This window comes from Ranitomeya variabilis, chromosome 1, assembly GCF_051348905.1.
Source record: "Ranitomeya variabilis isolate aRanVar5 chromosome 1, aRanVar5.hap1, whole genome shotgun sequence".
Classification (NCBI taxonomy): Eukaryota; Metazoa; Chordata; class Amphibia; order Anura; family Dendrobatidae; genus Ranitomeya; species Ranitomeya variabilis.
Genome location: NC_135232.1, coordinates 383,348,005 through 383,374,713, shown reverse-complemented (window position 1 = coordinate 383,374,713; position 26,709 = coordinate 383,348,005). Strand labels below are relative to the sequence as shown.

The 26,709-nt window shown below is 45.0% G+C and overlaps 1 protein-coding gene across 1 annotated transcript in view; it reads right to left on the bottom strand.

Annotated features, from left to right (window-relative positions):
• Positions 1 to 26,459, bottom strand: part of LOC143794043 (uncharacterized) — a 95,986-nt gene extending 69,527 nt beyond the window's left edge. Inside the window, exons 1-6 of the mRNA XM_077280942.1 lie at positions 26,354 to 26,459; positions 18,130 to 18,327; positions 16,096 to 16,209; positions 9,492 to 9,607; positions 8,561 to 8,641; positions 1,084 to 1,206 (exon numbers count right to left, since the gene is read on the bottom strand). Coding sequence (XP_077137057.1) covers positions 1,084 to 1,206; positions 8,561 to 8,641; positions 9,492 to 9,607; positions 16,096 to 16,209; positions 18,130 to 18,327; positions 26,354 to 26,357 — 636 coding nt within the window. The 5' untranslated portion in view covers positions 26,358 to 26,459. The remainder of the gene's footprint in view (positions 1 to 1,083; positions 1,207 to 8,560; positions 8,642 to 9,491; positions 9,608 to 16,095; positions 16,210 to 18,129; positions 18,328 to 26,353) is intronic.
• Positions 26,460 to 26,709: the final 250 nt, after the last annotated feature.

Here is a 26,709-nt window from a genome sequence, read left to right as displayed (position 1 = left end):
AAAATCACATCCTGCTCATCACCCCTACTCTGGAACTCTCTACCACAACATATCAGACTCTCGCCTACTGTGGAAAACTTCAAAAAGAACCTGAAGACCTTCATCTTCTGACAAGCCTAAAACCTGCAGTAACCACCGATCCACCAAACCACTGAACGACCAGCTCTGCCCTCGCCTATGGTATCTTCACCCATCCCTTGTAGATTGTGAGCCCTCGCGGGCAGGGTCCTCTCTCCTCCTGTTCCAGTAGTGACTTGTAATGTTTAAGAATACTGTACTTGTTTTTATTATGCATACCCCTCCTCACATGTAAAGCGCCATGGAATAAATGACATGCAGGTCATATAAAGTTGAATAAAATGATACATTGATATTGGAGATCCGTTGACTTATTCCTGAGAAATAGTTAACACTATTTTTAAAAAAAAATAGAAGAATGTTTCCAGGGTAGGTGGTCCATCACAATATACTATGACCAATACTTGAGTGATAATCAAGTTTAAAAGCTACTTCCCATATTTCATATCGTTCCTAGTATGAGAAATTGCTGATAATAATAACTGGCCACTATAAATGGACCTTGACAAGTTTGCACAGATGCCTTATCAGGGTATGTGCACACGCTGAGGATTTTGCTGTGGAACAGCAGCGTTTCCGCAGCTGCGGGTCCGCAGCGGTTTCCCATGAGTTTACAGTACAATGTATTGTATGTAACCTATGGGAAATGAAATCCGCAGTGCACATGCTGCGGAAAAAAACGCGTGGAAACGCAGCGGTTTATATTCCGCAGCATGTCAATTCTTTGTGTGGATTCCGCTGCGGGTTTACACCTGCTCCAATAGAAAACTGCAGGTGTAAACCCGCAGCGGAAACTGCAATAAAAACCGCGATAAATCCGCAGTAACTAAAAACCGCAGCGGTTTTGCACTGCGGATTTATCAAATCCGCTGCGGAAAATTCCGCAATGGAATCCGCAGCATGTGCACATGTTCTCAGCAGTCAAAATAGTGTGTGACATACAAAATAAAAAAATATTACAAGAAACTCCAGACCATAGAATAAGGATGGCATATAGCAGCTCACCTTAATTTTATCTTGAAAGTGTTGTGATTTTTTGTCCATTACATCATGATAAGCTTCTATTCTTGTTTTCACGATTTTCATTTTGTCATGGTAATGATTTCTAAGGCTGTGGGAGACCTGTTCCTAAAATTAAATTTCATGTTGTTTTAACTGCTTGTACGCAGTGCATGTTGCAGATATCTTCATGTGGAAAAATTAAATAATGAAAATTGAAAATGAATAATTTAGTCAATGAACACAATATACAACTCTGGGAAAAATTAAGAGACCATTGCAAAATGTTCAGTTTGTCTGATTTTTCTTTTTATAGATATATTTTTTAGTTAAATGTAAATTTTTCATTTATTCGATAAACTATTGACAATATGTCTCCGAATTTCCAAGCAATAAATTTTGTATTTTTTTCTGAAAAGGAGAAATGGTGAAAATTACAAAAAAACAAAACAAAACAGTGCTTTCAGACCTCAAATAATGCAAAGAAAACAAGTCCATAATCATTTAGAAACAACAATACTAATGTTTTAACTCAGGAAGAGTTCAGAAATCAATATTCTGTGGAATAACCATGATTTTTAATCACAGCTTTCATGCGTCTTGGCATGTTTCCACCAGTCTTTCACACTGCTTCTGGCGCAAAAATGTAAGCAGTTATTTGTTTGATTTCTTGTGACTATCCATCATCCTCTTGATTACATTCCAGAGGTTTTCAATGGGGTTCAGGTCTGGAGATTGGGCTGGCCATGACAGGGTTTTGACGTGGTGATCTCTTAATTTTTACAAGAGCTGTAGTTTGCTATTTGAAAAGAATCACTGTGATTGCCATCTGATCCTTGCAAGTTTGATTTTAGAGACCCCCAGCCAATACTATATACCTGCTGTTCAGATGAATGGATGTCGCTTTACAGTTCTTTTTCATTGCTGATATTTGGGGGAGTGACCACTTCAGTGTGGAGGCAAGGAGCTGTTAGTGACTGAAAGGGTCACTAACAAGGACACAGGGTGGGAGCCACATGCCAGCTGCAGCCTTCCCTATGAACAGTGAATAAGTCTCATTGTGGTCTAGATACCTCTTACAATACCTTATGTACATTCCATTACTTTTGAAAGATACAAAGGCCAAGTCTACCTCAATACATCTGTTTTCCTAGCAATTGATAACAAAGGATAGTCCACTATGGGTGTGAAGAGTTTAATTTAGGCCTCTTTCACACGTCAGTGTCTCCGGTACGTGTAGTGACAGTTTTCTCACATACCAGAGACACTGACACACGTAGACCCATTCAAATGAATGGGTCTATGCATATGTCTCCGTGTTTTCACGGACCGTGTGTCTGTGTGCAAAACACGGAGACATGTCCGTGTTTCTCCGGCAGCACGTACAGCAATACGTCCTGCACACGTGCACACGGAGAACAGTGTGCACTCCTCCGTGTGCACGTACCGCCCACCAGAGAGACAGCGCTACAGTAAGCGCTGTCCCCCCGCGTGTGGTGCTGAAGGCGGCATTCATCTCTTCTCCCCCGCAGGAGAGAAGAGATGAAAGATCAAGTTTTTGTTATTTTTTGTGAAAAATAAAGTTTGCATGTGACCCCTGCCTCCCATCCCCAGTGCACCGCTCGGCCCCTTGCAGAAGAAATACTCACCCAGCTCCCGCGATGTCTCCTCTCAGCGCTGGCAGCCTGTCCTGTGTGAGCGGTCACGTGGGACCGCTCATTACAGTGAGGAATATGCGCATATTCCTCACTGTAATGAGCGGTCCCACGTGACCGCTCACACAGGACAGGCTGCCAGCGCTGAGAGGAGAGAGGAGACATCGCGGGAGCTGGGTGAGTATTTCTTCTGCAAGGGGCCGGGCGGCGCACTGGGGATGGGAGGCGGGAGGTCCCGGCAACTTTATTTTTAACAAAAAAGAAAAAAAACTTGATCTTTCATCTCTTCTCTCCTGCGGGGAGAAGAGATGAATGCCGCCTTCAGCACCACAGTGGGGGGACAGCACTTACTGTAGCGCTGTCTCTCCTGCACGGTCCATGTGGTCCTCAGGCGGCACACGGGCGGCACACAGATGCCGCGCGTGTGCCACACTGATGTGCCACGTGAGCACACGGACACACGGATAACTCCGGTACCGATTTCTCCGGTACCGGAATTATCTGGACGTGTGAAATTCCATTCTGCTGGCCAATCAAGACCACTTTTAACAGATTTCCATAGGGCAATCTGAGAGCCCAGGACCTACATACGATAAAACTACCATAAGATTGTCTTTCTGACGAAGACTCGTGCCTGAGTTGTAACAATGGAAACCATTCTCTTTTGCACAAGATATTAAAAAAAAATGTGAAGCTAGAAAAATTTACACCATCACCATAAATTTACTCTTTATATTCAGTACAATCTAATTTAAGCTTGCTGATAGATAAGACAAAAGTACATACTAAAGGGTGTCTCAATGTTTCATATATACATATAAATACATAGGGAAATCATTATACTACTATTGAAATAATATAATTTACACTAAATACATTCCTCCCAACTTTTGAAAAATAGAAAGGCCACATGCACACAAGTATTTGGTGAGTTTTTTAGATCCGTGTTTGTAAGCATGTTTTGTAGGCGTGTTTTTGCTGTGTCATAAATGTAGTGTCTTACAGTTCTAGCAAAGTAGTTGGGATTTATAGAAATCTCATGCCCACTGTGCTTCTTTTTAACACTGTGTAAACTGACAGACGATGTGTTTTATAAATCTGCAGCGTATGTATGCTAAGTTTTTTCTATGCGGAATTTCCCCATAGACTTATGTTAAATGCGGAAAACCTGCAGCAAAAAGACGTAAAATCGCACATGCGTTTTTAGTACACCGTTGAAAAAGAAAAACGTAATTCGCACCTAAGTATAGCAAGAAAGCTTTGTCAAATCAAAAAAACAAGCAGTGTCAAAAACAAGGTAGCTTTATTTAAAGCATTACCCACCAAACAGACAGACAAAAAAATGCAGTGTCCAAAACGTGATAGAATTGCATGTTAAAAAAAAGAATAGAAAACACAATTAAAAAAGGCAAGTAAACTCATTTAAATAATATGTGATGTAAGGTTTCTCTTACTGAGAGTGTTGGGGGACACTCACTTGGCCGCGATATTCAAGCACACGGGCACGGGTTTATAAAACAAAGCAGTCCATGCGGTTTATTAAGCCTCATAAACCGGGGTACGCACAGTTCATAACATGAAACACAACAGGCACCAACTGGTGATATTTACTTGCAGCTTCTAACACTTCAGTGTACGGCTTTGCCTTACGGCCACTAACACGCTGGTCCTCCCTTAACCAGTTCCCAAGGGAGACCACACAGTTCATAGAACTTCACAAGCACTACCGGCCTGTACGATACCTGACGGGAGCTCCGGCTCCACCTGCTGACTCCTTGCCAGTCCGCACCTCCGGGTAAGCTGCCTTACAGGGATCACCAACTTGCCTGGCCGGCACGCACTAGTCAGTCCAGACCTCACCGAAGGACTCCAGCTTCCCCAGACTCCATTAACACTCTTCTGGGTAAGCTGCCTAACAGGGATCCCCAACTTGCCTGTCCGGCATACAGTAGTCAGTCCAGACCTCACCGAAGGACTCCAGCTTCCCCAGTTCCACTGTGCACTGCTCCGGGATCCGGTCCTCCTACTAGGACCTCCCACACCAGCAGGTGCTTTCCAGGAAGCCTCCTCTCAGGCTTCCAACACAGGAACACACCGAGCCCTCAGGAACTCCCTCAGGAATTTTGCACTTGGACCCTCCAGGTCCAACACTGGAACCACACAGGAACATGTGACCCACACCCTGGTCACGTTATGTACCTGTAACCACACCCACAGTAATGGATCACATGGGCTGGTCACGTGATCCTGACATCACTGCAGGTCAACTCCGTGCACATCCCGGGGAGACCATGCAGCACCCCCTACCTGTTACAGGGGTCACTGCATCACATATATCACATATCCCCCCCCTCTGTTCACACCTGCAGGGTTGAACACCTGTCATACACGTGGGAACACGGGATATGTCATGCACGTTGCCTTGCCCTACCTGTCGAGAGAACCGTCTCAGTCTGTTTTGAGCATCACACAGACCCATCCAGTTGTTGAGTTTACCCCGCCCCCAGCGGTCAACACGTAGGCCTTGAGCTTTGGCCCTTAAGTTACAGTCTGTCCGTGACACCAAACCTTTAGTCAAGTTTGTCTCTTTACTCGACCTTTCTCTCCAGGGTCGCCACCCACGGTTGTTACGGACATTAGTCCCACTTACAGTCGAGACTAGCAACTGATCAGAGTCTGACCCTCCATCACTACGTCTACTACTGTACATGTCCTTTTTGTTTCCTTTTCCTTGGGAAGAAGGCGGCCGCCACCTTATGTTCTGCAGCTGTTTATTGACCTGCCGTCTGTACAGTCTTAGCTGCTCTATTTCTCTCAAGTAGGCCACGCGATACCTCAGGAGCATCCGGATATTCGCTAGACTCTCCTTGGACCCGACAACCAGGAATGACACCATTCCATCTTCACCCACCTGGGCCTCATCTTCAGCCGGAATCCTCAGTCTCTTCACACCTGACACATCCACCATCTCCTGCATCGCTTTTCCAAATCGGCCAATGAGCTTCGCTACCAGAGCTCTGGGCACTCGGACTGTGTCCTCTACCAAGCCTAGACGACTTTGAGCTTTCCTGGCTTGCTCCAAACAACGAGTGGCCTCACCATTCTCCCACAGGACCCTCTGCTTCGTGCGGAGGCACCGTAGGTGCATGTCCTTCAGGACAGCCACCCTCTTCACTGTGACTTCCTTAGTAGACAGTACCACCAACTGTTTAGTCTCCAGTGCCCAGTGCACACTAGACGCTTCCACTGCCTTTTTAAAGGCCTCATGCATACCCTCGCGGGTACATGCATCTTGCGCCTCTACGGGTACATCTATCACGCACTTGAAGAGCGGAGTCTCACTTCCTTCAAGAACAGATGGCCCCTGCCTTGCCATGGACCTTTCCATCAAGACCTCTGTCACAACCGGGTGACCATCTTGTTCTGCTTTTAGCGCCAACTCCTCTTCAGCTTTACTCTCATTACCACTCTGGTACTGGCACGAGAAGTCTGCGACCACCACCTCTTTTCCTTGTAGAGGGACTTTTAGTGCTTCTCTAAGCACTACAATGTCTTCCTTTAGGGTCTGATACACACTTTGCCATCTGAATAGGTGGCCTCTGAGCTCAGAGACTTCCTTCTCTAGCTCATCCACTCTGCGCTCAGCCGCTTGTCTCAGGACCCTTTCTCGTTCGACATGGTCGTTCACCGTCTCTACAACAAATTCCATCTCGCTTCTCCCATCCTCCGGATTTGTTACCACAGGTCCTGGACCCCGTCCTCCACCTGTCAGCATAGGTCCTGGACCCCGTCCTCCACCCATCAGCACAGGTCCTGGACCCCGTCCTCCACCTATCACCATAGGTCCTGGACCCCGTCCTCCACCCGTCACCACAGGTCCTGGACCCCGTCCTCCACCTATCACCATAGGTCCTGGACCCCGTCCTCCACCAATTGTAAGGTTTCTCTTACTGAGAGTGTTGGGGGACACTCACTTGGCCGCGATATTCAAGCATACGGGCACGGGTTTATAAAACAAAGCAGTCCATGCGGTTTATTAAGCCTCATAAACCGGGGTACGCACAGTTCATAACATGAAACACAACAGGCACCAACTGGTGATATTTACTTGCAGCTTCTAACACTTCAGTGTACGGCTTTGCCTTACGGCCACTAACACGCTGGTCCTCCCTTAACCAGTTCCCAAGGGAGACCACACAGTTCATAGAACTTCACAAGCACTACCGGCCTGTACGATACCTGACGGGAGCTCCGGCTCCACCTGCTGACTCCTTGCCAGTCCGCACCTCCGGGTAAGCTGCCTTACAGGGATCACCAACTTGCCTGGCCGGCACGCACTAGTCAGTCCAGACCTCACCGAAGGACTCCAGCTTCCCCAGACTCCATTAACACTCTTCTGGGTAAGCTGCCTAACAGGGATCCCCAACTTGCCTGTCCGGCATACAGTAGTCAGTCCAGACCTCACCGAAGGACTCCAGCTTCCCCAGTTCCACTGTGCACTGCTCCGGGATCCGGTCCTCCTACTAGGACCTCCCACGCCAGCAGGTGCTTTCCAGGAAGCCTCCTCTCAGGCTTCCAACACAGGAACACACCGAGCCCTCAGGAACTCCCTCAGGGATTTTGCACTTGGACCCTCCAGGTCCAACACTGGAACCACACAGGAACATGTGACCCACACCCTGGTCACGTTATGTACCTGTAACCACACCCACAGTAATGGATCACATGGGCTGGTCACGTGATCCTGACATCACTGCAGGTCAACTCCGTGCACATCCCGGGGAGACCATGCAGCGCCCCCTACCTGTTACAGGGGTCACTGCATCACATATATCACAGTGAAGAAATTCTGCAACATCGAAAATGCACCAAAAGGTCATCATGCAAAAGTAGCCTCTTTGCTTATTTGGGATCTTATTTTTTTTTTAAAGTGCATTAAAAATAACATTATTCTAATAGTTTTTCATTATTATTTATCAATTTTATACAAAGAAAAAAAATATCTTTTATTCTCCCTCTAGAACACAGGTACATAGAAGTACACTATTATATACAGATTTATCTCTATGTATTAGTAGACTCGGCCAGTAGATTCAGAGCCTGCAATGTAGCTTCAAGTATACAAAATCCTCCCCTACCTGTCAGTGAAGCCTGTTAGCTGGTCCATCCCTGCCCCATAAATTGTAGGCTTTTTTGCCCAGCAGAAGAGACATATCAGGATAGGGACCCAATTCTCGAAGGACACCTTGACATGACAGTTGGGGTCACATATATTGGCCAATCTATGCGCTAAGTGCCTTCTTTCTTACTGTGTTTTTCATAGCAATTTTTGCCAATGAATATTTCATATATACATTATATAGCACTGTTTTTTCCTTTTTTTCCATTTTCTATGGCAGTAATGCAGCTTCAATGTTCTAGAGTAATCAGTCTTGGTAAATCATGGTGCAACCTTTACTGCTTTTCATCTTATACGCTTTTTTTGGTTGGCGCTTGTTCACTAGCTTGAATGTGCTGGTGTTTTCTCTATTTGTATCTTAGCTTTAGCTATTGCCTGCAAAGGTAAAGATTGTGGGTTCAATCACTAGAGAAGAAGAGAATTGTTATTTAATCTATTGTAAGTGTGAGATGCCAGCCCTGCCCTTGAAGGGGAGGAACAGAGAAAAGAGAGTGAGAGGAAGTCAGGACAAAGCCCTGACCTGCTGAGACAGGGGGACTGACCCCTCAAATCATGACAGTCCCGCTGAATCAGGGACGGTTGGGAGCTATGTTTATATGTACAGTACTGTGTATATAAATATTATACTCTAAGGGTGATTAAATTTTACCTGTTGCTTCTTTCCATTGTAATCCATTTTTTTTAGAATATCCATGTATTTTAATTTCATTTTCTGCATATCATCTGCTATCTGAAATAAAAGTGAACTTACTACATACTGATATGCAGCTTAAGGAAACACTTTAAATATACAAGACAATCATAGCCAAGATTCTGACCAAGTGTCTTATGTGTAACATCAGAATTAATCCAGAAATGAGCAAGCAAGGAAAGGACATAGCTACTGGATGCAGTCGCAGCAGTTTAACAAGGCAAGCTAACGAGATGAACTTCAAGAAATTGTACTTCAGACATCTTCACTGACATCTTCTGACATATCACTGATACTTATGGGTGTAAGAGATCAAAGAGATCCATTGCTCTCTAGCAATCAGATGTATCTCCAGTCCACCAGTAACCTTTTTCCATATACAACACTATGTCTGTCAATCACTTTCCATGGCTGCCATTATCAAGTATATTTTGGTCTTGCACAAGTTAATAATTGGGGGCAGAGCAGACTTTTGTTTTAACAATACCCATGGCAAGAAACACTTTCTGCTCCACTAATTTTTATTGACACCAAGCAGTAGGTCTGTACAGCTGATAATCTCAGACAAACAATGTCATTGTGTTGATCAAATAATTTTGAGTCAGTTCCACTAATAAATCTGTGCTTGGAAACACAACACCTGACCAATATGTCAACTCAAAATCTAAAAATGCATGTATGGCTAAAGTTAAACCCAAATGTCCTACTTCCCATCATATAGCTTTCCATATCTTTGCCATTTCGCAGGCCACAGTGAGGGGTAGATGAAATAATGTGGAGATAGCTGATCAGTAGTGTAAACTAATGGCACCTAAGCTGTCAAATTTTGGGTGGTGTTAGGTATTAAATACTTAGGCTTCATTTTAGTTTTTCATTCTTTAATATTTACCTTGGTGATATACATTTTTGCAAATTCATATGGAATATATGCTTGCCCTTCATTATTCTGACACTTAGACAGTTCATGGCCTTCATTCAAACAAGAATTTGTAAAATTGTGAATATCTGCAAAAAGAGCAAAAATATATAAACATTAAGATATTGTTATGGCAAATTGGAATAATGAAGCAGAATTGTTTTACTGTTGTAATTTTAACTTCTTGCAGACTGTCCAATGTCTTAACACATTGGAGTGTTCAGCATTAGTGTTGAGCGATACCGTCCGATACTTGAAAGTATCGGTATCGGTTAGTATCGGCCGATACCCGAAAAGTATCGGATATCGCCGATACCGATACCCGATACCAATACAAGTCAATGGGACACCAAGTATCGGAAGGTATCCTGATGGTTCCCAGGGTCTGAAGGAGAGGAAACTCCCCTTCAGGCCCTGGGATCCATATTAATGTGTAAAATAAAGAATAAAAATAAAAAATATTGATATACTCACCCTCTGACGCGCCCTGGTTGTAACCGCCAGCCTCCGTTCATAAGAATGAGCGCTTGAAAGTCCTTAGATGACGTCGCGGCCTGTGATTGGTCGCGGAGCGGTCACGTGACCGCAACGCGACCAATCACAAGCCGCGACGTCATCTAAGGTCTTTCAAGCGCTTGAAAGACCTTAGATGACGTCACGGCTTGTGATTGGTCGCGTTGCGGTCACGTGACCGCTCCGCGACCAATCACAGGCCGCGACGTCATCTAAGGACTTTCAAGCGCTCATTCTTATGAACGGAGGCTGGCGGTTACATCGGTAAGGGCCAGGCTGCGTCGGAGAGGTGAGTATATCAATATTTTTTATTTTTATTCTTTATTTTACACATTAATATCGATCCCGATACTGATTCCCGATACCACAAAAGTATCGGATCTCGGTATTGGAATTCCGATACAGCAAATATCGGCCGATACCCGATACTTGCGGTATAGGAATGCTCAACGCTAATCAGCATATGAAAATGCAATGACATTTTGGAAAGTCAGAGAATGCAGAGATGGTTTATTAGAGCATGGCAGCTCAGTGGTTATTACTGTAGCCTTGCAGCACTTGGGCCCTGGGTTCATAATCTCACCAATGACAACATCTGCAAGAAGTTTGTATGTTCTCCCTGTGCATGTGTGAGTTTCCTCCCACACTTCAAAAACATGCTGATAGGTAATCTAGATGGTCAGCCCCATTCGGGATAGTGATGATGATGTCTGTAAAGTGCAGTGGAATTAATGACGCTATAAAGCGAATAAACTAAATAAATTACAGTTTTGCCTTCCTATTGTCTGTATATACAATGCTGGAAGAGCGCTATATAGAGAGTTTATGTGAAGAATATTGGAGATATAATTTCATGCCAATCATTTGTGTCCTATTTGGCCTGGGATTATAAAACCCCTTTTCCTTTGTCCCTCAGGGAGACTCAGCAGGAAGTCCAACATCCTCAAAGCCTCAAGGAGAAAGCTGGTATCTAGCTCAGCAGGAGGGACAAGTATCCAAAGGCTGTGAGTGAAAGCAAAGAGCAGGAGAATGGTTTGCTTGCATTCAAACAGGCAACACTCGCTTTTAAATCTGCTCTCACCCCTGCTAAACAAGCCTACTTCACAACCCTTGTATCTTCCCTATCCTACAACCCCAAACAGCTATTCAAAACCTTTAACTCCCTCCTCCGCCCCCCACTGCCCCCTCCAATCTCCCTCATCTCTGCTGAGGACTTAGCCACACACTTTAAAAATAAGATCGACCAATCAAGGCAAGTCTTCATTGTTCAACCACCACAACCCCTTTGTATACCTGACCAATGCCCAAACCCCATAATCTCCCTCTCCAAGATCACTGAAGTGGGGCTTAATTGTCTTCTCTCCAAATCGAACCTCATCACCTGTGCACTTGACCCCATCCCATCCCACCTCCTCCCCAACCTCACCACCACTCTTATCCCATCCCTAACCCACCTCTTCAACCTATCACTAACTTCTAGCACCATCCCTTCTGCTTTCAAAAATGCCACAATCACGCCTATCCTTAAAAAGAAAACCCTCGACCCAACAATTATGTCCAGCTATCGCCTAATATCGCTGCTCCCATTCGTTTCCAAACTCCTGGAGCATCACGTCCACGCTGAACTTTCCTCTCACCTCTCATCTAACTTACTCTACTACAATCTGGTTTCCGCCCCATCACTCAACTGAGACAGCCCTGACCAAGATCACTAATGACCTACTTACAGCCAAAGCTAATGGACAATACTCTGTAATCCTCCTTCTAGACCTGTCCTCTGCTTTTGACACAGTTGACCACTGCCTCCTACTACAGATCCTCTCCTCCTTTGGCATCAAAGACCTTGCCCTAACATGGATCTCCTCATACCTTTCCAACCACACATTCAGCGTCTCCCACTCCCACACTACCTCCTCATCCCACCCTCTCTCTGTTGGTCCCCCAAGGCTCTGTTCTAGGACCACTACTCTTCTCAAACCACACACTTGGCCTGGGACAACTCATAAAGTCCCATGAATTCCAGTATCACCTTTATGCTGATGACACTCAGATCTACCTTTCTGGCCCTGACGTCACCTCTCTGCTGTCCAGAATCCCGGAGTGTCAATCAGCCATATCCTCCCTTTTCTCCTCTCGCTTCCTCAAACTCAATGTGGACAAATTTGAACTCATCATCTTTCCTCCATCTCATAAATCTTCCATACTTGACCTATCTATCACAATTAGCGACATCACGCTTTCCCCAATACTGGAAGTCTGCTGCCTCGGAGTAACCCTTGACTCTGCCCTGTCCTTCAAACCGCATATCCAAGCTCTTTCCACCTCCTGACGCCTCCAGCTCAAAAATATCTCCAGAATCCGTCCTTTCCTCAACGTCAATCTACTAAAATGCTTGTGCATGCCCTCATCACCTCCCGCCTTGACTACTGCAACATCCTTTTCTGTGGCCTCCCTGCTAACACCCTTGCACCTCTCCAGTCCATCCTTAACTCTGCTGCCCGACTAATTCATCTCTCTCACTACTCCTCCGCTTACCCTCTGCAAATCTCTTCACTGGCTCCCATTCGCTCAGCGGATCCAGTTCAAATTACTAATACTGACCTACAAAGCCATCCATAATCTGTCTCCTCCATATATCTCTGAACTAATATCCTGATATCTTCCCTCACGTAATCTCCGGTCCTCCCAAGACCTCCTTCTCTCCTCCAAACTTATCCGCTCCTCACCCGCCTCCAAGACTTCTCCAGAATATCCCCATCCTCTGGAATTCTTTGCCCCAAAACTATCATCCACATTCTGATCCTTTAGACAGAACCTGAAAACCAACCTCTTCACGAAAGCATACAGCCTGCACTGACCCCGCTGCCTCCTCACCACTACTGTAGCTACCGCCTCACCAAAAGCGGAGGTCCTACAACCCTCAACCTATTGTCTCCATCCCCACCATCCTGTAGAATGTAAGCCCACAAGGGCAGGGTCGTCACCCCTCTGTATCAGTCTGTAATTGTTAGTTTGCATACTGTAAGTGATATCTGTAATTTGTATGTAACCCATTCTCATGTACACCACCAAGGAATCAATGGTGCTATATAAATAATAATAATAATAATAATAATAATATAGAGTCATGCTGAAGATGCCAAAGAACATGCTAGAAACATAATTCCAGAATGAGATATGGACATATTAGCGTATATATATATAGCGTATATATATGTCCTAGCAGTACATCGTGTATATTTCTAAGATCTCCAGAACATGGCGATCGACTTCCAGGGCCTCAATCCATTCTAGCACCCAAGGGGAGATACGTAGAATGGCTAGTAGAAACCAGATAGCAAAGATGTGTTTAGTCTCAACACGTAGTAGGGGCTGGATCTAATGGTGCCAAATCCGCATCCCTAAGACCATCCATTTAAGAGTTATGACTCATCTTAATTTTTGAGTTTTTAGCTGCTAGAAACAAGGGTTTAGGTTCAGCCAAGAGGGCAGGAGGGGACTGAACCATAGGGGATAAATGCTAGTGTAAGGCCATGTGGTCTCTCTCTCTGCTATGCTTGCGGTTTACTTCGAAAGCGGGGGCCAAGTTGAGTAATGTCTTGTGAAGGACCTAGGACCCAGCTGGCAGGCCATGCCTCCTGTGGCCCAGCATACACATGGTCGAACATCAACCCGGTAGTTGATATGATCCATCTGTTTATATCTTTTGTCCTACCACTATTGTATTTGCATATCTGCCCATTGTGTATGTATTACCATCGTGTATATAGTGTATTGGTAGTGTGCCCTTACGGCAACTAAATATTTACACTGCTCCAAAAAATAAAGCGAACACTAAAATGTGACATCCTAGATATCACTGAATGAAATATTCCACTTGCAAATATTAATTTATTACATAGTGGAATATGTTGGGAACAATAAAACATAAAAATGATCGATGTAAATCAAAATTAATACCTATAGAAGTCTGGATTTGGAATGATACTCAAAATCAAAGTGGAAAATCAATTTCCAGGCTGATCCAACTTCAGTGGAATTGCCTCAAGACAAGGAAATGATGCTCAGTAGTGCATGTGACCTCCACCTGGCTGTATGACCTCCCTACATCACCTTGGAATGCTTCTCATGAGGCTGTTCTCCTGTTCTGTTGTTCTCCTGAGGGATCTCATTCCAGACCTGAATTAAAGCATCAGCCAACAGCGGACAGTCTGTGGTGCAACGTGGCATTAGTTAATGAAATTAGATATGATGTCCCAGATGTGCTCCATTTGATTCAGGTCTGAGGAACGGGCAGGCCAGTCCATAGCATCAGTGCCTTCATCATGCAGGAACTGCTGACACACTTCAGCCACAAAAGGCCTACCACTATCATGCCTCAGAAGTAGTGTTGAGCGATACCGTCCGATACTTGAAAGTATCGGTATCGGATAGTATCGGCCGATACCCGAAAAGTATCGGATATCGCCGATAACATACCCGATACCAATACAAGTCAATGGGACACCAAGTATCGGAAGGTATCCTGATGGTTCCCAGGGTCTGAAGGAGAGGAAACTCCCCTTCAGGCCCTGGGATCCATATTAATGTGTAAAATAAAGAATAAAAATAAAAAATATTGATATACTCACCCTCTGACGCGCCCTGGTTGTAACCGCCAGCCTCCGTTCATAAGAATGAGCGCTTGAAAGTCCTTAGATGACGTCACGGCCTGTGATTGGTCGCGGAGCGGTCACGTGACCGCAACGCGACCAATCACAAGCCGTGACATCATCTAAGGTCTTTCAAGCGCTTGAAAGTCCTTAGATGACGTCGCGGCCTATTATGATTATGTCATAATAGATTGCAAAGGTGACAGTTATATCATAATGGTTGCCATAGTGGCGATGATGTCATAATAAGTTGCAATGGTGACGGTTATGTCATAATGGTTGCCATGGTGACGATGATGTCATGATAGGTTGCCATGGCAAAAATGATGTCAGAATGGGTATAAGGGCACAGAACTATGGGATGGCGGATGTGTGATGGGTATATGGGCACGGGACTATGGGATGGAGGATATGTATGATGGGAATATGGGCATGGAACTATGGGATGGAGGACATGTATGATGGGAAAATGAGAAAAAGACTATGGGATGGAGGATGTGTGATGGGTATATGGGCACAGGACTATGGGATGGAGGATATGTATGATGGGTATATGGGCACAGGACTATGGTATGAAGGATGTGTATGATGGGTATATGGGCACGGGACTATGGGATTTAGGATGTGTATGATGGGTAAATGGGCACGACTATGGGATGGAGGATAATTATTATAATTTGTTATAATAACTAACCACAGTTAGTTACTATGCCCGGGCAATGCCAGGCTCTTTAGCTAGTGTCTATATAATAATAAACTGGGTAGTTTGGTTAATGAATGATGGGATGCTGTTTATTTCTGTACAGAGTGAATCAAGTGAATTATGCCAAGTAGTGCCCATACAGTGGGATTGGGAGCCCAGATCTACACAGGGGCCCACTGGTGGATTTTCTTGTCACCCTATGGGCCAGCCCAAGCCTTCTTGTGGACCTCAGACCACCTTCATGGAGTCTGTTTCTGTTGCTGATCGTGTGCAGATACCCAGATTCTGCCATCCTTTACAGGACCATTTACAGTGTTCTATGCTAGAGAATGGTAATGTATCCGTAAAAATCAGACAGCATATGGGTGGTCACTGTGCTGTTCATTTTTTTTTCTTGCACTCATTGACTTTCATTGGTGAGTCTCATCCAATATACGGGGACACTCGCAGAATGCTGCAATTTTTCCTCATCCAGATTCTAGCTGAGAAAAAAAATTGTGGATGAGCACTAAATCAGTGAATAACATTAGTCAGAGTGCAATCCGATTTTTTTAATCAGATTTCACTTGTCTTATGTATACGCAGATGGATATGAGCCCTAATTTTGAGAGTTATCGAGCTATGACCGTGCAATCATTACAAAAATGTGAATATCATTTGACATATATTGTGTTTCTAATCTCAATCTTTTGTTTTCAGGAAATATAACCTTTGTCAAGTTGCCTTGTTTCTTCTTTCATGCCTTTCCAGCAATTCAAAGAGGTTAGCTTACTTGTGTAAATTCCAATCTTGTTGAACAAAGATTCATCTTGTTTCCCTGGACCTATAATTACATTCACAGTTAGCTCATAGAAGCAAATAAAACTGGAAAGATACCCTTTATGTGAAGTCTACTTTAAAGTCAGAGATCATGAGTAGAATGTAGCATTTAGCAAAAATATATAAGTAAAAGTGTCTCTAGGATACGTCATCATCACTTTATAATCCATAGGATTCTGATCACTGTGAACCTCATCTATCCAGAAAAGGAAGGCGCAGCAGTATTAGCTAAAGAAATTATCCGTGACTTTGGCTATTTTTTCATATTGGGCTAAGAATTTACAGGCAGGTAATTGTTAGCTACACCTCTCAGTGTCATTGGGGGCAGCATGATTTGGTGACTCTGATGAGCCATGAAGTTACTGACATCACCACTGTTCAGAGGCACCTGATTTTGCGGGAGCCGGCAGCTTGAATTCTGTACTGCAACCTGTGGAGTGATTCATATGTCACTCTCGGTCATGTCTCATGAGCGATGACGTTACTGAATTACTGACATCATTGCTTGTGCGACATGACCGGGAGAGGTCTATGAAGTGTCGTTTTCAGAGTGTCGCTCCATGGGTTGCTGTACAGAATCGGTGGAAGTCGTGGGAACGTCATGGATTACGTTGGAGCTGTGTGGATTATTTTTTAATAATACATTGGTGAATGAGGGACTGTTTCTTGTTTTTATTTGTTTACTTCTCTCTTTTTATGTCTTTCATGTCTTGTTTTCAATAAACTGGACTAGAGTCGGGGGGGTGGGGCTCTATAAACTTACTGGGTTAGTAATGGAGGGGTATCTGATAGACGCCTCTTCATTACTAGCACCAAAGCTTGATGCCAGCTGACATTACACAGCGGACTTCAACCCACGAACCATTTCTCCGATTGCCACCGCACCAGGGCAATCGGGAAGAGTCAGGGGAAGTGCCAGAATTGGCGTATCTAATGTGATGTGCCAATTCTAGGGTGGCTGCGGGCTTGTATTTTCAGTCTGGGAAGGGTCCAATAATCAGGACCTTTCCCAGCCTTTTAATATAAGCCCACAGCTGTCTGCTTTATCTTTGCTGGTTATCCAAAATAGGGGGGACCCCCACATTATGTTTTATATTTATTTATCAGGTTAAATAAGGCTAAACACCCTTTAGTGCCACAAGAAAGGCACTAAAGGGTGCTAGTCTTTTATGTGTAGAGGGCTTGTGAAATTAAATATCAATAGAACATCTATCCTATCTATTCTATTTATCTGTTCTATTCTGACAGGTCATGCTGTGAATTTACTGTACTTGGCTGATGAAATGGTTTCCTTTGAGATGTGTGTGTAAAAATCCGGCGTCACATCCATGGTCCGTATGCCATCTGATTTTTTTGACTTGCATTGTTGAGTGTAATCCGATTCTCACATCAAATCACAGCAAGCTGCTATTTATTCCTCAGTTTGATTAGAGCTGAGAAATAACTCCCAGATGAGCACTGACTGATTTTCTAACATTGGTCAGAGGGCAATGATGTTTTCCTACATTGCACTTCTCCGTATTATATGCTAATGTGAGCGAGCCCTTATACTTTTCCTCTGACTGTTCCACTCCTGGTTTTAGCTTACAATACAATGAGGTGAAGAAATCCCCAAATAGTCTATGTGTCTGTTCACCACTCTGAGCATTGTACACTTCAGAGAAGTGGTGTAACTGATTTGTGGATGTCTTGGAACCCCACCCAGACTGCTACATATCATAAAATATTACATGCAAAAAACATTAAGTGACTTCTTAGCAGTCATCTCATTATCTGTTGTCCATGTGGCTTCTGTAAACTTATCTAAACTTCGCAAAATAAAAGCTCAGGCCAGACAGCTGCCCAAATTATGTACAGAAAAGAGAATACAAAAATATTCTATCATAAAACAGAAATAGAGAAAAGTTTTATACAAGACACTTACTTTCAACTGAATCGTTATCTATAGTAATACTCTTGATTATATACGGTGGGTGAGTTTTCAGATCATTGAATAGATTGGTAGCACTCCCAGGCAGATCAGAATGTGACATTACTGTGGATAAACAGGGTTCACTGTCACTTCTGTATGAGATTCCAGATGTCTGTGAAGTAGATGGTATTGCATCCTTTCCCCAGGTTTCTGTTAAAGACATTAAAATTCTAATACACACAGTGCCTTGCGAAAGTATTTGGCTCCCTGGAACTTTTCAACCTTTTCCCACATATCATGCTTCAAACATGAAAGATACCAAATGTAAATTTTTGGTGAAGAATCAACAACAAGCGGAACACAATTGTGAAGATGAATGAGATTTATTGCTTATTTTAAATTTTTGTGGAAATTCAGTGCATTCAGCGCATAGCTCCCAACTGTCCCTCATTGTGCGGGACTGTCCCGGTTTTGATGCTTTGCCCCGCTTTCCAGCATTGGACGCTCTGATCCCGCAGACAGCAGGAGAAGCAACCGACACGCCCCCTTGTGTTAAGCCATGCCCCCTGCAGTCTGTTTATCTTCCAGTGTGCATGGTACAGCTCAGAGGGAGAGAGAGGAGACATGTTTGAAGTATGTGTCACGCCCCCTTGTGTTAGGCCACGCCCCCTGCAGTCTGTTTATCTTTCAGTGTGCGTGGTACAGCTCAGAGGGAGAGAGAGGAGACATGTTTGAGGTACGTGTCACGCCCCCTTGTGTTAGGCCACACCCCTTCCCCTTCGTGTATGTTCCTGAGTGAGTCTCCAGTGTGCGTGCGGTACAGAACTTCAGAGAGCGAGACACTGAGAGGGGACACTTCTGTTCTTTGAGGTACATAACTTACAACACAGTCAGTCACCACCTCCAGGGCTTATCTGCCGAACACAGCCCTGGGCGCCGCAATAAGCAGCAGACCAGTGGACTGCTGAGCTAATCATGCCTGGCTAGTAAAGTAATCGTGCGTAGAATGAGTGGGGCTGAGCAGGGTGGGATGGACACTGACAGCCTCCTCTGTTACTGGCCTCTGCTGCTGTGATTGTAGATCGACGTATCAGGTATGGAGAAGTCTGCAGTTAGCCATGTGTGTATGAGGTGTACGGAGCGGAGCCGTGTGTGTATGAGGTGTATGGAGCGGAGCCATGTGTGTATGAGGTGTACGGAGCAGAGCCGTGTGTGTATGAGGTGTATGGAGTGGAGCCGTGTGTGTATGAGGTGTATGGAGTGGAGCCGTGTGTGTACGAGGTGTATGGAGCGGAGCTGAATGTGTACGAGGTGTACGGAGCGGAGCCGTGTGTGTATGAGGTGTATGGAGCGGAGCCATGTGTGTATGAAGTGTATGGAGTGGAGCAAAATGTGTACGAGGTGTATGGAGCGGAGCTGAATGTGTACAAGGTGTATGGAGCGGAGCCGTGTGTGTATAAGGTGTATGGAGCAGAGCCGTGTGTGTATGAGGTGTACGGAGCGGAGCCGTGTGTGTACGAGGTGTACGGAGCGGAGCCATGTGTGTATGAGGTGTATGGAGCGGAGCCATGTGTATGAGGTGTACGGAGCGGAGCCGTGTGTGTATGAGGTGTATGGAGTGGAGCCGTGTGTGTATGAGGTGTATGGAGTGGAGCCGTGTGTGTACGAGGTGTATGGAGCGGAGCTGAATGTGTATGAGGTGTATGGAGCGGAGCCGTGTGTGTATGAAGTGTATGGAGTGGAGCTGAATGTGTACAAGGTGTATGGAGCGGAGCCGTGTGTGTATAAGGTGTACGGAGCAGAGCCGTGTGTGTACGAGGTGTACGGAGCGGAGCCGTGTGTGTATGAGGTGTATGGAGTGGAGCTGGAGGTGTACGGAGCGGAGCCATGTGTGTACGAGGTGTACGGAGCGGAGCCGTGTGTGTACGAGGTGTACGGAGCAGAGCCGTGTGTGTACGAGGTTTACGGAGCGGAGCCGTGTGTGTACGAGGTTTACGGAGCGGAGCCGTGTGTGTACGAGGTGTACGGAGCGGAGCCGCGTGTGTACGAGGTGTACGGAGTGGAGCCGTGTGTGTATGAGGTGTATGGAGTGGAGCCATGTGTGTATGAGGTGTATGGAGCGGAGCTGGAGGTGTACGGAGTGGAGCCATGTGTGTACGAGGTGCACAGAGCAGAGCCATGTGTGTACGAAGTGTACGCAGCGGAGCCGTGTGTGTATGAGGTGTACGGAGCAGAGCTGTGTGTGTACGAGGTTTACGGAGCGGAGCCGTGTGTGTACGAGGTGTATGGAGCGGAGCCGTGTGTGTACGAGGTGTACGGAGTGGAGCCGTGTGTGTATGAGGTGTATGGAGCGGAGCCGTGTGTGTATGAGGTGTATGGAGCGGAGCTGGAGGTGTACGGAGCGGAGCCGTGTGTGTACAAGGTGTACGGAGCAGAGCTGAATGTGTACGAGGTGGACAGAGCGGAGCCGTGTCTGTACGAGGTGTACGGAGCGGAGCCGTGTGTGTACGAGGTGTATGGAGCGGAGCCGTACGTGTATGAGGTGTACAGAGCGGAGCCGTGTGTGTATAAGGTGTACGGAGCGGAGCCATGTGTGTATGAGGTGTATGGAGCGGAGCCTTGTGTGTATGAGGTGTACGGAGCGGAGCTAAATGTGTACAAGGTGTACGGAGCGGAGCCGCATGTGTATGAGGTGTATGGAGCGGAGCGCGTGTGTACAGAGCGCAGCCACTTGTGTAGGAGTAGCTATATGTGGCCATTATATGGTACGAAGTATCATGTGCGGCCAATATACAGTATGGAGCATCATGTGTGGTCATTATACGATATGGAGCATCATGTGCGGCCAATATACAGTATGGAGCATCATGTGTGGTCATTATACGATATGGAGCATCATGTGCGGCCAATATACAGTATGGAGCATCATGTGCGGCCAATATACAGTATGGAGCATCATGTGTGGTCATTATACGATATGGAGCATCATGTGCGGTCATTATACAGTATGGAGCATCATGCGCGGTCATTATACAGTATGGAGCATCATGTGTGGCCATTATACAGTATGGAGCATCATGTGCGGTCATTATACAATATGGAGCATCATGTGCGGTCGTTATACAGTGTGGAGCACTGTGTGGCCATATTTTTTTGTTTATAATTATTGTATATAAAACAGTGTGATCAGCAGTGCAAAATGGGTGTGGTTGGGACGTGGATATGGGTGTGACTAATTTTGAATGGGTGTGGTCAGAGGCGTGGCCTAATATTTGCTGCGGCGCGCATTGCGCACCACAAACTTTGTCCCTCTTTCCCATCTTCAAAAGTTGGGAGGTATGTGGGGTGTGCAATATTATTCAGCCCCTTTAACTTAAAGAAGTCGTCCACTACTACAACTTTTGCCACTGAAAACATCCACTGTGTTTATTTTAGCAATATTACCTTTTATCTAGCTGTAGCAGCACGTCTTCAGTGCTGGATCCAGCTCTCATGGGGTTAATCGACAACTTCCTTTGATGCATTGCACTGGCCTCTATGCCCGAACCTAGCACACCCACTCCAAAACACACCCAAACCCCTCCCTCTAGCTTCCACAAGATTTGTGATGTCATTTCTGTCCAACCTCCTCTTTTACATTTGTCCAACCCACACTCCATGACAGACAGACAGACAGACAGACAGACAGACAGACAGATAGATAGATAGATAGATAGATAGATAGATAGATAGATAGATAGATAGATAGAGATATGGGATAGATAGATAGATTGATATGATATGGGCTGGAGAGAAAGATAGATATTGGATAGATAGATATGGGATAGATAGATAGATAGATAGATAGATAGATAGATAGATAGATAGATAGATAGATAGATAGATAGATTGGTTTTACCATGTCGTGTGACAGAAAATGTAAAAAAATTCAAAGTGCGAAATGAAATTGTAAAAAAGTGCAATCCCACACTTGTTTTTTGCTTGGCTTTTTTGCTAGGTTCCCTAAATGCTAAGGCTGTGTGCACACGTTGCGGATTTGATTGCAGATCCACAGCGTTTTTTGCCACACGGAATTGCATCAAATCCGCAGTGCAGTGCACAACCATTGTAAGTCTATGTGAGCCGCAGACTTGTTGTGCACATGCTGCGGAAAAGGCCACACCAAAACGCAGCTTTTTTTTCCTGCAGCATGTCACTTCATTTGTGCGCAACTGGAGCGTTTCTGCACCCATAGACTTGCATTGAGTCGGGCACATCCGCAGCAAAACCGCAGATGTAAAAAAGATCTGCAGTTTTGCTGCAGATGTGGGTCCAAGAAACGCTGCAGTTCGGGAGGAGTGAAGATTGTGGTTGGAGTATGGGCAGTGACTGTGTGCGGACGGGGTCTGCGGACTATTTAGATGTGTGCGGCGCTGTGTGGGACTGTTCGGGTGTGTGCGGGGCTGTGCGGGTGTGTGCAGGGCTGTGCGGGGGGTCTTTTGAGTTTGTGTGTGTGCAGGCATCATCCGATGGGACTACAAGCACGCAGCATCCAATCTGCAGCTAATCCGGACAGTGGGCATACAGCCTACACTATCCATACATCTATTAATAGATATATCTATCCATAGATATATCTGTCCATATAAATTTATAGATAGATATATGAATAAATAGATGTATGCATCTATAGATCTATCTTTATGTAGATCTATCTATCCATCTCATCTATCATCTATCTGTTTATCTGTGTGTGTGTGTAATGGAGTGTGGGTTGGACAAATGTAAAAGAGGAGGCTGGACAATAATGAGATCACAAATCTTTTTTTTTTTTTGTTCAATAATACATCTTTATTTAGCTTTCAAAAACAACGCATACAAAACCGCACCAAAAACTGCATCAAAACTAGTTTGCATCAAAAACGCATCAAAACTGCACCAAAAACTGCATCAAAACCGCCAAAAAAACGCACCAAAAACTGCATCAAAAACGCATCAGAACGGCACCAAAAACTGCATCAAAACCAGTTTGCATCAAAAACCAGTTTGAATCAAAACTGCACCAAAAACTGTATTAAAACCTCGCAAAAACCGCACCAAAAACTGCATCAAAACCGTGTAAAGACGCACAAAAACTGCATCAAAACCGCACAAAAAACGGACAAAAACTGCACAAAAATGCATCAAAACTGCACCAAAAACTGAATCAAAACCGCGCAAAAAAAGCACCAAAAATGTTTCAAAGCTGGGCAAAAAAGCGGACAAAAAACTGCATCAAAACCAGTTTGCCTCAAAAACCAGTTTGCATCAAAAACTGAATCAAAACCGCGCAAAAAAAAATCAAAACCATGCAAAAAAATGCATTAAAAACTGCATAAAAACGCATCAAAACCGCACAAAAATGCAGCTGCATTTTCTGCCAAGAGATGCAGATTTTGTGCAGAAAATTCTACACCCAAATCTGCAATATGTGCACACAGCCTAAAACTGACCTGCCATTATGATTCTCCAGGTCATTACGAGTTCATAGACACCAAACATGTCTAGGTTATTTTTTATCTATGTGGTGAAATAAAATTCCAAACTTTGCTAAAACAAAATAATAATTGCGCCATTTTCCGATACCCGTAGCAGCTATATTTTCTGAGATATCGGGTTGGGTGAGGGCTAATTTTTTGAGTGGTGAGCTGACGTTTTTATTGATACCACATTTGTGCAGATACGTTCTTTTGATCCCCCGTTATTGCATTTTAATGCAATGTTGCGGCGACCAAAAAAACCATAATTTTTGCTTTTGATTTTTTTTCTCGCTACACCGTTTAGCAATCATGTAAATTTTTTTTATTTTTTTTAATGAAAACTGCTGACATGTTGTGACGTTGAAGTGGGCTCACCGCCAAAGCCCACCTCAAGGAGGGGGATACTGCCAGCTGACGTACTATTCCGTCAGCTGGCAGAAAGGTGTTAATGAACAATGTTTCAGTTAAAAAAAGTGAAAAAAAAAAGGCGTGGGCTCCGGCACAATTTTCTGCACCAGAAGGGGAAAGCCGACGGCCGGGAGACAATATTTGTAGCCTGGGAAGGGGTTAATACCCATGGCCCTTCCCAGGCTATGAATATCAGCCCGCAGCTGTCTGCGTAGCCTTTACTGGCTATTAAAATAGGGGGAACCACCAAAAAAAGTCCCCCTATATTTTATAGCCAGAAATGCTGCACAGATAGTGCGGGCTGATATTCCTAGCCTAGAGAGGGGACATGAAAATAGCCCCCCCGGCTACAAATACAAGCCCACAGCCGCCCCAGAAATGGCTCATCTGTAACATGCACCAATTCCGGCACTTAGTCCCTTTCTTCCCACTCCCGTGTAGCGGTGGGATATGGGGTAATAAGGGGTTAATGTCACCTTGCTATCGTAAGGTGACATTAAGCCCGGTTAATAATGGAGAGGCGTCAATAAGACACCTATCCATTATTAATCCTATAGTAGTGAAAGGGTTAAAAAAAATTAAAGACACAGCCAGAAAAAGTACCGTATTTTTCCGACTAAAAGACGCACTTTTCCCCCCCAAAAAAAGGGGGGAAAATGGGGGATGCGTCTTATAGTTGGAATACAGGCTAACCGGCAGTGGTGTGGCGGCGGCAGAGGTGCGGGGATGGAGGCAGCGCAGTGAGCGGTAAGGTGTGAACGGGGTCCCTTTCACAGGTGAGGTGATGAAGCAGCCCGGTAAGCAGCAGAGTCGGGTGAATCATGTTATCGGTGGTGGTGGCCATCTTCCTGAGGCCGTGCGTGTGCAGATGGAGTGCTCTGCTTCCCGGGGCTTCAGGAAAATGGCCGCAGGAGGCCGCGCTTGCGCAGATGGAGATCGCGGTGGCCATTTTCCTGAAGCCGAGTTCGCAGATTCTCGATTGGATTGAGGTCTGGACTTTGACTTGGCCATTCTAAAGGCCCCGTCTCACATAGCGAGATCACTAGCGAGATCGCTGCTGAGTCACAAGTTTTGTGACGCAACAGCGACCTCCATAGCGATCTCGCTATGTGTGACACGTACCAGCGATCAGGCCCCTGCTGCGAGATCGCTGGTCGTGTCGGAATGGCCTGGACCTTTTTTTGGTCGTTGAGGCCCTGCTGACATCGCTGAATCGGTGTGTGTGACACCGATCCAGCGATGTCTTCACTGGTAACCAGGGTAAACATCGGGTTACTAAGCGCAGGGCCGCGCTTAGTAACCCGATGTTTACCCTGGTTACCAAAAAAAACAAACAGTACATACTCGCCTTTCGGTGTCCAGGTCCCTTGCCGTCTGCTTCCTGCTCTCACTGACTGCCGGCCGTACAGTGAGAAGTGAGAGCACAGCAGTGACGTCACCGCTGCGCTCTGCTCTCGCTGTACGGCCGGATCTCAGTCAGAGCAGGAAGCAGACGGCAAGGGACCTGGACACCGAAAGGCGAGTATGTAGTGTTTGTTTTTTTTGGTAACCAGGGTAAACATCGGGTTACTAAGCGCGGCCCTGCGCTTAGTAACCCGATGTTTACCCTGGTTACCCGGGTGCTGCAGGGGGACTTCGGCATCGTTGAAGACAGTTTCAACGATGCCGAAGTCGTTCCCCTGATCGTTGGTCGCTGGAGAGAGCGGTCTGTGTGACAGCTCCCCAGCGACCACACAGCGACTTACCAACGATCACGGCCAGGTCATATCGCTGGTCGTGATCGTTGGTAAATCGCTTAGTGAGACGGGGCCTTAACACCTGGATACGTTTATTTGTGAACCATTCCATTGTAGATTTTGCTTTATGTTTGGGATCATTGTCTTGTTGGAAGACAAATCTCCGTCCCAGTCTGAGGTCTTTTGCAGACTCCAGCAGGTTTTCTTCAAGAATGGTCCTGTATTTGGCTCCATCCATCTTCCCATCTTCCCTGTCCCTGCTGAAGAAAAGCACCCCTCACCCCCTGGTGAGTATAATAAGTTATTTTTCTTCACTTACAAGTCTGGTTGGGGGCAGATATACAGCATTATAGAATGCTGTATATCAGCCCTGAAAGGTAATGGCCGTATCTTATATTGGCCAAACCTGGTGACAGGTTCACTTTAACACTTTTAGTTCTGAAAGCATTCTTACTTTGCAGTATTTTTTGCACAACTGGCAAACCTTTGCACAGCACTGTATATATTTATGCACACTGTATAAATGTATGTATCCTCACAGGGGTGTGCCCAAGCGATATTTGCCTTATTATTTACATATATAGATTGTCTCACCCATTGCAATTAGACTATTTGATGCAGGAAACACTTCATTCTTCTTTTTCTTCCACAAAGATGATTTAGATGAAGTCTGGTTAGTTTCATATGATGGTAATAAATAAGGAGCCAAATGAAATATAAATGTACTGTAAATAGAAATAAGTCTACAGCTTTATATATATACTAGCTGTACTACCCGGCTTCGCCCGGGTTAATGACTGCTGTTAGCAAAATAGAATGTGTTAACAAAAATTTATTCTGCACACAAAAACCACAAAACAAATAGATAGAAATGTAATTATTAAAAGGCAAAAACTAAGCAAATAGAAGCATTTCACAACATATATTAGCTTTGTTATACTGAGAATGTC